At 34.3% G+C, this 13,102-nt stretch overlaps 1 protein-coding gene across 2 annotated transcripts in view; it reads right to left on the bottom strand.

Annotated features, from left to right (window-relative positions):
- Positions 1–13,102, bottom strand: part of SRBD1 (S1 RNA binding domain 1) — a 181,313-nt gene that overhangs the window by 74,639 nt on the left and 93,572 nt on the right. For both annotated transcript variants that reach the window (XM_033125419.1, XM_033125420.1), the window contains exon 15: positions 8,416–8,507. In XM_033125419.1, the coding sequence (XP_032981310.1) occupies positions 8,416–8,507 (92 nt within the window). The remainder of the gene's footprint in view (positions 1–8,415; positions 8,508–13,102) is intronic.

Here is a 13,102-nt window from a genome sequence, read left to right as displayed (position 1 = left end):
CTCATCCTTTATTGGCATTTTTTTTTCTACCAAATGTTAACAAAATTTCATATTTAATTTACCTTGTAAGATAGATTTTGCTAGAGAAAAGAAATTTAATTAGAATGGTAAGAATACTTCTAAAGGCAGCTCTTTTTTATTTTCAAGTAGCATAGTTACATTGAGTGCTTATGTAGGAACAGCTTTTATTTTCTAAACTCATGAAAACTAATCCATCTACTTATATAGAAGGTTGGATGAAATATAAATTCATTAACTGAAGACATTAAGGCCAACAAAGAAAATTCTATGCCTGTTTTCATGTTAACTGTTCAAGGCCTGACAACAGAAGCCATCTTTTACAAGTGACTACCAGATTCTCCCATCACTGATTTGTACCACCTCTGTACTGGAAACATCAAGTTTACTGCATGATCATTCAAGTCTTTTTCGTATCTTTTATTATTACTTCTAACATACTGTGCAATGGTAGCTTACAGAGCAAGCTTAGAGAGCAATAAACTGATGTCATACAATCTGTCTATTTCTCCAACAGAGGAGATGGGGATTCCAAGGCCTATACATACACCTTACTTATCAAACCTCACAAAAGGTTAATCATTGTAAACATCACAGGCCTCAGGAGAAATGGTTTCCTCTAATAACCACATTTATAATTGCACATTGAAAATATATGCCACCACCTGATATTCTCTAAAAGCTAGTATTATTCCTTCTTTTCTAGTCTTTATCTATATATAATGCAATACGAATAATTTTCAAACACATACATACATTGCCAAAATGCACTGCTGATTAAAAAACAACAACAACCCACAACAGTAAAACAAGGACACAGGCATCAAAACATTTATTTTGTAGGAAGGCAGTGTTAGAAATTCAATAAAATCATATCAATAATAGGTAAATCTCTCAAATCAACTCCTTCAGGAAAACCCACCTTATGAAAACCTAAACTTAGAAATTGGGTAGAGCAACTGCATAATTTGATAAATGTGGGTAGAGTCCCATAGTTTTAAAAATTTCTGAAATATACAAAATGGTTTTAAACTATTTTCTACCTGGTTCCCTTCTAACCGTTTCACTGTTAGTGTCTCCTTTGTTCAACCTAATATTGCCAAATCAGGAACAATGGATAGAAATGATGGTTTCTAGGTGACATATTAATTCTACAATAAGTCCTAAGAGCCTCTGCAGTTACACTGTTCCCAATAAACAACGCTGATATAGATGCTGATATTCCTAGGATGGGTAGTTCCCTTTCAGATGCTGTTCATAACTCTATACAGCATAAAAACCCAAGCATGCAAGAGATGGGAAGCAGGAAGAGGGAGGGAGATGAACTGTTTAAGTAGAGTTTGAAAAGTAATATGCCCAGGTTTTTGAGAGAAGATCACACTGTTTTCCTGCTGGTAGGTTACCCAAGGAAAGTTATACGAGGTAGGACAATTAAGTTCGCGAACTCATCCCAGAAAAAGTGCCACATACCTCATTGCTGAATATCACTATGGTCACCTTCGAAGTACTCCCCTTGGGAAGCCATGCACCAATGCCAGCACCTAGTCCACCCTTCAAAGCAATTTTGGAACTCTTTTTCTGGAATGGCCATCAGAGCTGTGATCATATTATCCTTGATGTCCTGAATGTCATCAACATGTCTTTCTTTCAATATTTCCTTTGTCTTTGGGTAAACAAGAAGTCATTGGGGGCCAGATCAGGTGAGTAGGGAGGGTATTCCAATACAGCTATTTGTTTAATGGCTAAAAACTCTCTCACAGACAGTGCCATGTGAGCTGGTACACTGTCGTGATGCAAGAGCCGTGAACTGTTGGCAAAAAGTTCAGGTCGTCTAACTTTTTCATGCAGTGTTTTCAGCACTTCCAAATAGTAAACTTGGTTAACTGTCTAGTTGGTAGAAATTTATAATGAAGAATCCCTCTGATATCAAAAAAGGTTAGCAATATCTTTGCAACAAGTTCACGAACTTAATTGTTAGAACTCATATAGTAGACAGTAATAATGCATGCCTGTAGGTTGAGAATTACCAGTCTGATAAGTAAGAGATTGATTGGTAGTTCAGGCAAAGGGAGTTAATAGATTGCTGATAAAGAGAATAAAAAGAGAGGAAGAGTCATGACCCAAAACTAGGGGAACATTCACCTTTTGAGATAGAAAAGAGAAGAAGAAAACAGTGAAAGAGGCAGAGGATTAATGGTGAGGAAAGTATAGTTAATAGAAGTCAAAAAGACTTCTGGAAAATGTTAAATATATAGTTACTATATGTCCTCAAATTTTTACTCCTAGTTATATACTCAAGAGAAATGAAAACCTATGTCCACATAAATTCTTGTATATAAATGTTCATAGTGGATAATAGCCAAAAAGGTGAAAACAACCCAAACATCCATTAACTGATAAATGTATGAACAAAATGTAGTACACCCTTACAGTGGAAAATTATTTGGCAATAAAAAGGAATGAAGTGCTGATACATGCTACAGAATGGATGGCTGTTTTCAAGAAACATTATCCTAAGTGAAAGAAGCCAGCCAGCCAGTCACAAAAGAGCACACACTGTAACGATTTCCTTTATATGGAAGTTGTGGAATAAGCAAATTCATACAGACGGAAGGCAGATCAGTGTTTGCCAGGGACTGGGGAGGAGAGGGCGAGGAGGGCTGACTACTAATGAGTATGGGGTTTCTGTTTGGGGCGGAGAAAATGACCTAAAATTGAACAGTGCTGATAGCTGCACAACTCTGACTATACCAAAAAACACTAACATGCATTTTGAAAGGGCAAATTGTATGCTATGTAAATTATATCTCAATGAAGCTAGTATGCATTTTTGAAATGCAGTATATCCAAATATATGGCAAATACTATTTTGTCCACATGAGACATCAATATTTCTCTGTACTACTGATACTATTCATCGTTGTTCAGGAAATTCTGGTTATTGCAATTGGATGAGGAAAATAAGACGGTATAATCACCTGAAAAGACATAAATGAGGTTATTATTTGCAGCTGATGATTGTCTAGAAAACCCAAGAGAGTCAACTAAAAAAAATATCAGAACTAATAAAATTTCAAACAGTTGGCTGGTTTCAGGACATCCAGACAAAAACTGATGTTCCATCATGTCACCAACAACCAAAAAGAAAATATCATGGAGGAGAATCCATTCACTCTGTGTGTGTGTTTGTGTGTGTGTTCTGCCTGTAAGAAAAATAAAATATGTAGAAGGTATAAATTTAACAGAATTTCACCATATTTCTATAGAGTTTTTAAAATCTTAATTAAATGGCTCCAAGGTTTACATGGAAAAAAAGAGATACTAAGAAAAGTGCAATTAAAACATTTAAGCAGCCATATTATAAGCCACAGTAACTGAGAGAGGCTTGCGTTGTGGCTGACTAGACAGACCCATGAAAACAGGAGAAAAAGCACATGCAGGAAATCAGTGTTTAATAATTGGTGATTTGTTAAATAGTAATGAAATTCAATGCATAAAGGAAGACAATAAGTGATACTGAGACAAAAGTTAAGCATTAGAGGAAAAATTTATGTTAAATTCATCAAAAGTGGGAATGGGGGGGTGAGGAGCCGAGACTAAGTGAAGATAATCACCTAAAAGGTGAAGAAGCAGAGCTGGAAGGTTGCTCGGTGCACAGCCTGTTCAGCCATACACAGCAGCCCTGACGGCAACACCTCCCCTCAGTCATGCTGTCTTACAAGGTCTGACAATTAAGTTCATGAACTTGTTGCAGCGATGTTCGTAAGCTTTTTTTGATACAGAGGAGTTGTGAATTATGAACTTGTACCAACTGGACAGTTAACCAAGTTTACTGTTTGGAAGTGCTGAAAACACTGCATGAAAAACTTAGACGACCTGAACTTTTTGCCAGCAATTCATGGGTCTTGCATCACGACAAACCACCAGCTCACAGGGCACTGCCAGTGAGGGAGTTTTTAGCCAGTAAACAAGTACGTGTATGGGAACACCCTCCCTACTCACCTGATCTGGCCCCCAATGACTTCTTTCTTTACCCAAAGATAAAGGAAATATTGAAAGGAAGCCATTTGATGACATTCAGGACATCAAGGGTAATACGATGACAGCTCTGATGGCCATTCCAGAAAAAAAGTTCCAAAATTGCTTTGAAGGGTGCACTAGGCACTGGCATCGGTGCATAGCTTCCCAAGGGGAGCACTTCGAAGGTGACCGTAGTGATATTCAGCAATGAGGTATGGAGCCCTTTTTCTAGGATGAGTTCATGAACTTAATTGTCCAACCTCGTACACCCAAAGGATAAATGGGGTTCTATGGGTTTTGATCTTCAGCTCTATGAAATAGCTAGGATTGTAGAGCTTCCAGAGCAAATACATTTATTGCTTAAAAGACTGTACTGTACTGTGCTCTCTTTAAAATTTGCCGTATTCTATTACTTAATAATATCTAAGTGGAAATTTTTATTTTTAAAGTCTAACACTCACCTCATTTTATCATTCCCCTTGTCATCAGACAGCATCAAAGGAAGATAAATGAAACCCCTGTGTGGTCTTATTTCATTCAACACTCCAAATTATAATTTTTTTCACTATAAAGCTTATTAAAATGTAGTTTTAATAGTCTTGATGCAAATCTATTATAATTTTGATCCCCTAATAATTACATTTTTGAATAAAAAGCTGACAAATCTGTTAACCTGATATAAATATTCAAATATCTTGACTGTGGTGGTTTATGGTTACTCATCTAGTATAAGCTTTTCAAAATTCATAGATGGTGTACCTAGAAGAGAGTAAATTTAACTTTATATAAATGTACTTTTAAATGAAAGATACATCTTTTTTTCCTCTGAGAATATCCAACTTTTTCTTTATTTTCTTCTTTCTATAATCTCTATTTCCTTCAAGCAGCAACCACCCCCCTCACTCCCAACCCCTGGTATATTTTGGCATCTGTCTTTAATATAGGTTTTCCTTACATGTTAGATGACCCTTGACTGTCCTCCAGGGGCAGGGTACTAAAAAAGTTGACTGTTAAGTGCTTTGCTCAAAGGTGAGGTTTGTCACTGTGGGTTTCATTCACTGTAGGGTGATTTAGCCATTTCTTTGTGGAATCTCTGATCTCAGTTTCTTTAGGTATTTTTTCTTGGGTTGGTTAGTATCCTCTAAGCTTCTGCAGGGAAGATTTAGTCCTCTTTAAGGTCTCTAAAACAGCACGTAAATAATTATTTAATGCCTCTTTTTCCAGTAGGTATCCCCACTCTCCTGTATAACCTATGTCCTCTAGTGTAGAGACCTTCTGTGTAACCCTCTTCAGAGAATAAATTTCCAGTCTTCTGTAAAGATGGAAGAAAGACAGTTATTCAAAATGTGTGCAATGGGAGCTATAACGGTTTGTTTTATTGATGTGGAATTCACATAAAATTAACCATTTTATGATGTATAATTCAGTAGTATTTCGTATACTTAAACATTGTGCTAACCACCGCCTCTATCAAGTTCCAAAACATGTTATCACCCTAAAAGAAAACCATGTACCTATTAAGCAATTGCTCTTCCTTTTCCCCTCTTCCCAGTCCCTGGCAACCACCAATCAGCTTTCTGTCTCTACAGATTCACCTACTCTGGACATTTCATATAAATGTTAACATATAGTATGTGACCTTTCGTTTTCAAGGTTCCTCCACATTGTAGCATGTATCAGTACTTCATTCTTTTCTACGACTGAAAATAATATTCCATCATATAAACGTACCACATTTTGTTTATCCATTTATCTGCTATGGACATTTGGGTTGTTTCCAGCTCTTCGCTATTGTGAATAGTGCTGCTAAGAATCTCTGTGTACAAGTATTTGTTGAGTACCTGTTTTCAATTCTTTTGAGTATATACCTAGGAATGGAATTGCTGGGTTATATGGTATTCCATATTTAACTTGGTTTAATTGCTTTTTAAAACAGACTTTTAATTAATCCTCTTACTTTAGACCCACCCTCAGCCCTTCCAAAATACTTCTAAAGGTGCTTGGTACATTTCGTGAACCTATAGGGTTTCCATGACCTATTTCAGGTGAGTTCTCTGTTTTCTATAATGCTGTTTGAGTATTCAACTTTCTCAAGTTGGCTAGATAACCTATCACTCAGCCACCTGCTTTCCAGCTTCAAAAATAATGTTGCTGTTATCTCCTCTCTTACTCCCTTTGTCCTAGTGAGTTTATGTCTTCATTCTATCAAGTTACTGTGATTTTAATGAGATCTCAGAAACAAATGAGAGAATAACAGGTACATTCAATCTTCCATTTTTAATCACAAATCCATAATAAACATTTTAATGCTGTCTATATACTATTCTATCCATCTAAATTAAATGTCTCTCATGTACAATGTATATATTATAGGGGAAAATAAGTATATATAAGGATAATCTCTGTTTTCGACAAAGCTGATAAACTGGTCAAGAAGATGGAGTAATTTGAAGGTCATTTTCTTACATATGTTTAACACTTATATGAAGGTTGAGGTTCTGTTATATCCTGATTCAGTAAACTTATGGAAAGTTGAAAGGTAAAACCCACACCCAAAGGTAGGTCAGGTCTCAAATGAAGTATAAAGTCATCCCTGGAATCAATCACTAGGAAAGAGAAGGACTTCCAGTCAGAAAACAGGAACTAAAAAGGAAGTGAGCCTTAGAAAAGCAAGAGTGGAGACACTCAGCAACTTTCAATATTTGCCTCCAGGACCAGACTTTGAAGACTCAAAATGTCTAGGTAGATATTTCGAGTTAATATGGATCAAACATAGTCATTGTCACGTGGATGGAAGCTGAGACAAAGAAGGAAGGCGTACCTGCAGTGCATCACAAACTGAAGACACAACGAGATTTTGAAATCAAAGTAATTAGGACCAGATACCAATTCCCCTTTTTATTATTTCCTGTTCTCATAGGATCTTGTTGGAATGTGGTAATCATGTCTCACCTACAATGCTATGACAGTTATGCACCCACACAGGCCAGTGGTGAAGAAGAAACAGCTGCCCCTTTAACAATGGGAGGTCGGAGGGACTGCCACCTTCCAGATAATATGTTTTTCCAATGCCCTGTTGGAAGATTACTGAAACTTTCAGTGTCAACTTGGGAGGTTCTGAATTTTATTTTTTATAAAGAGAAGTATTCTTTTATTATAGAAGTTAAGTACACAAATATTATGTACACACTTACTGGCTATGTGGCCTCTTTAAGCCCTGTAAACTTTGGTTTCCTCATCTATAAAATGGGACTAATCAATGTCTCATAGGGAAATTTTGATAATTAAATAAAATAATCCTGGTAATGCATTTACCACAATGTTTTACATATGTGTATTTTAAGTGCTTAAGAAAGATTAGTATTAGCATTTCCCACTATGATTACTATATCTAATTATTGTTATTATTATTACAAGGAAAGTACCCAAGAAGTACATGGTTAGGAGGCAGACACCATGCTGAGCTGGTGGGATAGGGAAAAGCTTCACAAAAGCAGCAAGATTTTCAGCTGAGATCTGAGTTTAAGATGATCATTTTAGATAGGGACTGTGTCATGAACAACTGAAGGGAAACTACAAGCTCTTCTGGATATAAGAAAGAAGTTTTAGCTTTAAATTAACGCAAAAAAAATTCAAGTATATAACTCCAGGTATACATTTCAAGAACAGCCAATGAAATGTGATGAGAATATTTGAGGAAAAAAAATTCAATAAAAAGTCCATTTCTAACAAAGTAGTCTAAATATCCACCTGTTACACAGAAAAATGCTCTGAACAGATATAATGTTTTGCTTGTGATACCAATTACATTCACTAGATGTATCAAAATATCTTAATTTCTTCACACACAAGAATTGAACTATTCTACCTCATAGAAATCAAAGCAATTTAATACAACTAAAATCAAAATAGGCTGATTTAAACAATACACTACTGACAATCCCTATTAGCAAAACAAGAGAAATTGGTCATTTGACAAAGATTGAGCAATAAACTGAAAGCCTGTGCAGGCTCATACATTTCATTATAAATATTTTTATGTTAATATATTACTTATTGCCAACAAAAAGCTGTCCTAAATAATAATAGGAGAGCGTAGAGTATTTTATTATTTTTATTAACTCTTTAGCCTTTAATTTTACTAAAGACGGTTTGGGCTAAGTTTTCACTATACTCTAGAATACTATGCAATGTCCTTTAAAAATAGTAGTCTTCCTCTTCTTTACCAGTCACTATCCAACCAAACACTTCTTTCTAAAATGCCTATTCATATGCAGATCTTCTAAATTTTCTTGGGTATTTAAATATTTTGATTGCTACAAAAACATGTCCAAACTGTCAAAATCACATGCTTTCGGATGGTGCAGAGCTTCTTACCTGCACTTCTCAAATTAGGGTCCAGTCCTGGCATCTCTTTGTTGGCTTCAGGGCTTACACTGTAGATGGATGCTCCTGCTTCACTGACGATACTGAGAAGAAAGAACACGGAAATATCGTTTCCCAAACTTTTTGTCTGGTCAAAGAAAGTAAATGAATAAGACTACGTAAGAAAAAAGTTGCAGGGCAAAGTGCTCTTTATGTCTCAGTGATACCTATCACATTTAATTTTTCATTAACAGAACGTGATTAAGCAATGTGTGTTTTCTTCACAGAGGAAATACACAGATTTAAATCCATAACAAATTCATTCAGTTGCATTCTGTGAGTCGTAATGGGATAGTTTACAGAAGAACACAACAGATATTCCCCATGATGCCAACTTCAAATTTACAAAATATACTTAGCTTGTCTTGTGTTTCTAATCCCCTATGGACTGACATGTATGACTCCCATCCGAAGTAGTCAATGTGAAACATTTTGGAAAGCACACAGACATGGGTATTCAGAAATTATATTTGAACATACACAAAACCCCTGCCACAAGCATCGCCATTATTATTACCTGTATGCAAATGTTTGTGTTCATGCATTTATGTCTTGGACAAGGGGTTTTAGTTTCATGATTACTTAAAGAAATCCATCAAAAGGTTAAGAAACACCACCACAGGATAAGAATATTCAATCACCAGCCATGGAAAATTAGGTTTCAAACACAAATCAACAGTCTAACAAAGATTTTTTGTTTTTTGTTTTCTCTAAAAAACCAGAGTATCCACTAATTGTAACCTGGATCTATTATTAAGAAAAAAGAATATTAAAAAAAAATCTCACTACAAATTTATTTTTTATTATTGCCAGAAGCCTCCAAAATTACCACTATTTAAGCAAAGGGAACTTAAATGGTAAATAAAAATTCCAATTAACTGTGGCCTTCAGCAGTTGGGTACCTGAGAATTTGCTGGGTGATTCACTGTCTCTTGGAAGTTATAATTCTCAATAGACTAAGGGAAACTGTTGCAAAGAAAAATACTCAGATAATAAATATTCCTCCAAATACCATACTGCCACTTCTCTTAAACAGAGGAATACAAAACAGATGTGACACACTGCACCCAAAGATTTTAGATTAACATTATTAAATCAATACAAAATGCAGTAAATTTCATATGCTTTAGTTATTAGATAGAATGGATCCAATAAAGAGTTCAGTACTAAGCACAGATCAGAATGTTTAAATAATCTAAATGAACAGAAAAACCTCAACACTGATTACTTCAATATAAAACATATAAGGATCTAAGAAGTATATGTGGCAAGAATTAAATGAAACAAATCAAGCTGGGAGTGGTGATGATTTTTTCCAGGAGAAGTTGCTAAGAACAAAAGTTATAATGTCTCCTCCCCCCTTTTTTCATTCCTTTTTTGGAGTTCAAGGATAGACATTCAGTAGAAAGTATGCCAGTTTTTATAAGCCACTTTCTGTTTATTGGGAAACTGTTTAAAAATTATTCAAATCATCTCTAATGTATTTTGAGGAGAGCAAAAATAAACTTAGAAAAAATTCAGGTATCTAATGATTTAATAAGTTTTATATTTCACAAAACAAATTTCTCTCAGGTGTAAACAAATTACGTTCATAATCTTGGCAATCTGATTATTTTATTTATTTTACCATAAAACAGACAAGACTCTGAGCAGAATTTATAATTTAGGGGGAATTTAACTGACACATTTGTAACTGACCTAAGGTTTTGAGATTATTCATACTCTGAGGCCCCTTTCAAATTGTTAGTTTAGACAAACACCTAAATAGATATATATGGTATCTCAAACTTTAAATATATGAAAGTATATTTCAGAAGCTACCATTGGACTTACATTTTACCAGATCTGTGTTAATGTGCTAATTCTCTAGAATTACACTGGTACTTTTTAAAATATTTAATCTATTTCAGCTCTATTCTAGGGTCTTTCTAGGTCTTTTTATTAACAACAAAAAATACAAGCGAAACACTCATAACCTAAAAATCAAGTAAAAGCCCACAATATAGATGCATTTACATCTAAATTCATTAAATTTTTTTTACAAAAACTCTTAAGTAAATAATGCCAATTTTTGTTATTTCAAGTAAAATTCAATGATGTCGCATAATCTGATCATTTATCAATTTATTTTTAAAACCCGTTATGTTTAAACTACAGAATTAGTATTTCCACTCAGTTTATAAATCTATTCTACCAAGACAGATTGTATGTGGATGAATCTTTTAAAACTAGGTTTGCAAGTAGTTTTCTTACGGTAACTATTTATTCTGACAGTCAGAGAATAGCAATTTCTTTTACTAAATTGAGATGGGGCAGATTCTTTTCATGACACAGGAAAACTAGCTGTTTGTTTTTTTCAGTTATTGGGCTAATAGTTTTTACATTCACTTACGAAGTTACATGAAGCCTCTGTATGAGTCTCCTTGAGACCCTCTCCCCATTTCCCAAATATGAAAATAGTTTTTTCTTATTTTAAAATAAATTACATTCTTCCTTATTTTAACAGAATTTAATTCAAAGGTAATCCACTTAAATAAAAACACCGTAAGTATCAAAATTCAGCAGGATATATTGCTTAAAGTAATAAACAAATAGTGTATTTTTAATTCTTCACCAAAGTATACTAGAATTCCTAAAGCTTTATCAAGATCTAGCAGCTTTCTTTTCTTCATTCCTTCTTCCCATCAAAAAATATGTACTAAGTAACTATGCTAAATGCATAGCTCATTTCACTAAAATTTTAAAAATAATTTATCTAAAAACCATTCTTCCAAGTTTCAGACTGAGAAACACTCAAGAAGAGATGGTAAATGACCTCCGTTTCTCATCAAGTAATAAAAAGTGCTAAAAAAGTTAACCAACACAGATTTAAATTCGTTGTGTATGAGATAACCGATTCTAAAGTATGAAAGGAAAGGATAGGTATTTGTATTTTAGGGATAGGAAACAAAACCAAAAGCCAAACCACCATAAGTAAAAGGTACTCTAGAATTTAATGTTTAAAGGATAAGGCTTATTTCTAAGAAACTATCAAAGCAAATTTAAATTCCTTTACTTAGGGACAAATTATCATTTCAAGGAATCTCAAATGAGCAATATTTAGTCTTTTTAAACACTAAAGTAATCTAGTGATGAAAAGGATGTAGGGAAACAAGCAAAATCATATACTGTTAAAGATGTTTAAAATGTAGAACTCTTTTGGATGGTAGTTTGAAAATACAGATCAAAAGTCATGAAATATACGTTCTTTAAAACACACATTTTTAAGAATTCATATGAAATTTAGAAATAGACAAAAAAATTAAAAAGTGCTATTCATCATAGCACAAATCTGACTGAAAGAAACTGAAAACCAAAATGCCTACCCTTAAAGTGTTCATTAAACGGAAAACTATACAGTCAGAATTATTGTAAAATATTAAGTGGAAAAAGCTAGTTACAAAACTATGAGACCAACTTTGATACTTTTAAAATATCGGTAAATACAAAAGAAAAAAATAGGTAGGTTATGCAATATAATGTTAATAGTACTTAAATGAGTTATTCCCTTAATTGCATTCTTGTTTACTTAAGTTTTTCTCCAATAACCATGTAGTATTTATTTGTAAACAGAAAAAGTTTAAAATGACAATTGTTAATTGGCCAGGAAATCTGGTATCATATAATGGCCAACATGCTTTTTTAAACTAAACCTTCTTTTAAAGTTATTTTGAACTTAAATGTGGGTAAATGTATCATTTGGTAGTCATAACTTCCAAACATGGCTTCTAGGAGATCTCAAACAATAACATTTCATGATATTGTTATAACATAAAAGAAAGGTAGCAGCAGAAAAGTCATGAGTAAGTTCTCAATTTGTACACACAGGTCAGGTAAGAAACAAATGCATGATGAAAAATTTTACAAGAAAGTATGTATTATGTATCCTTACGTTCCACGCCGTAGTCCGTGGCCTCTGAATCTATCCCCCAAGTTATTCTTCATGATCGCCATGGCACAATCAGTTCACTATTCGTAACATAAAAGATGTGAGGTGAAACAGTAGTATACCAGGAAAGTAGTGTATGTGAAAAAAACACTAAAGGCAAAATGTGGTGACACAGAAAAAGAGAGAAAATACACCACCGGAAGATTTCAATGGCAACCAAGCATTTTACCTTCAGGTACGTAACGCTAGCACCATCTGGTGGAAGACCAATTAGAAGCAATTCTCCAATTACCAGCTTTTTGTTTCTTGCTTTTTAAAAATTCTAATCTGTCTTTCAAAAGATAAGCATTTCCAAAGAGAAAAAGTCTAGCATGATTCAGTAATCACAGAGATGACCCACGACAAGCCTGCAAGAACTTAAAATGTCAACCAAACAGAGGGTGAGCGTACACACAGGTGGACATCCTAACACATCTTGACCACAGAGCACTATTCCAACAGTACAGAATTCCCTTGGCTACCTTTCGCTTCAGTTCCTCATACTGTATCAGAGGAAAATAAGTCTTTCTAGTCACAAAAGAAAAAAAAAAAAGGGCAGACGCGAATTAGCAACCAATTTAAAAAAACTTTAATTTGGAGTTAGGGGTTCCTCGAAGCACTGGCTGCCGATGCCTCTCCTTCTGTGCCATATGCGTAAACATGACAACAGTA

The sequence above is a fragment of the Rhinolophus ferrumequinum genome, chromosome 13, assembly GCF_004115265.2.
Source record: "Rhinolophus ferrumequinum isolate MPI-CBG mRhiFer1 chromosome 13, mRhiFer1_v1.p, whole genome shotgun sequence".
In the NCBI taxonomy this organism is placed as follows: domain Eukaryota; kingdom Metazoa; phylum Chordata; class Mammalia; order Chiroptera; family Rhinolophidae; genus Rhinolophus; species Rhinolophus ferrumequinum.
Note: the sequence above shows the minus strand (reverse complement) of the source record. Positions and strands in the feature narration are given on the sequence as shown.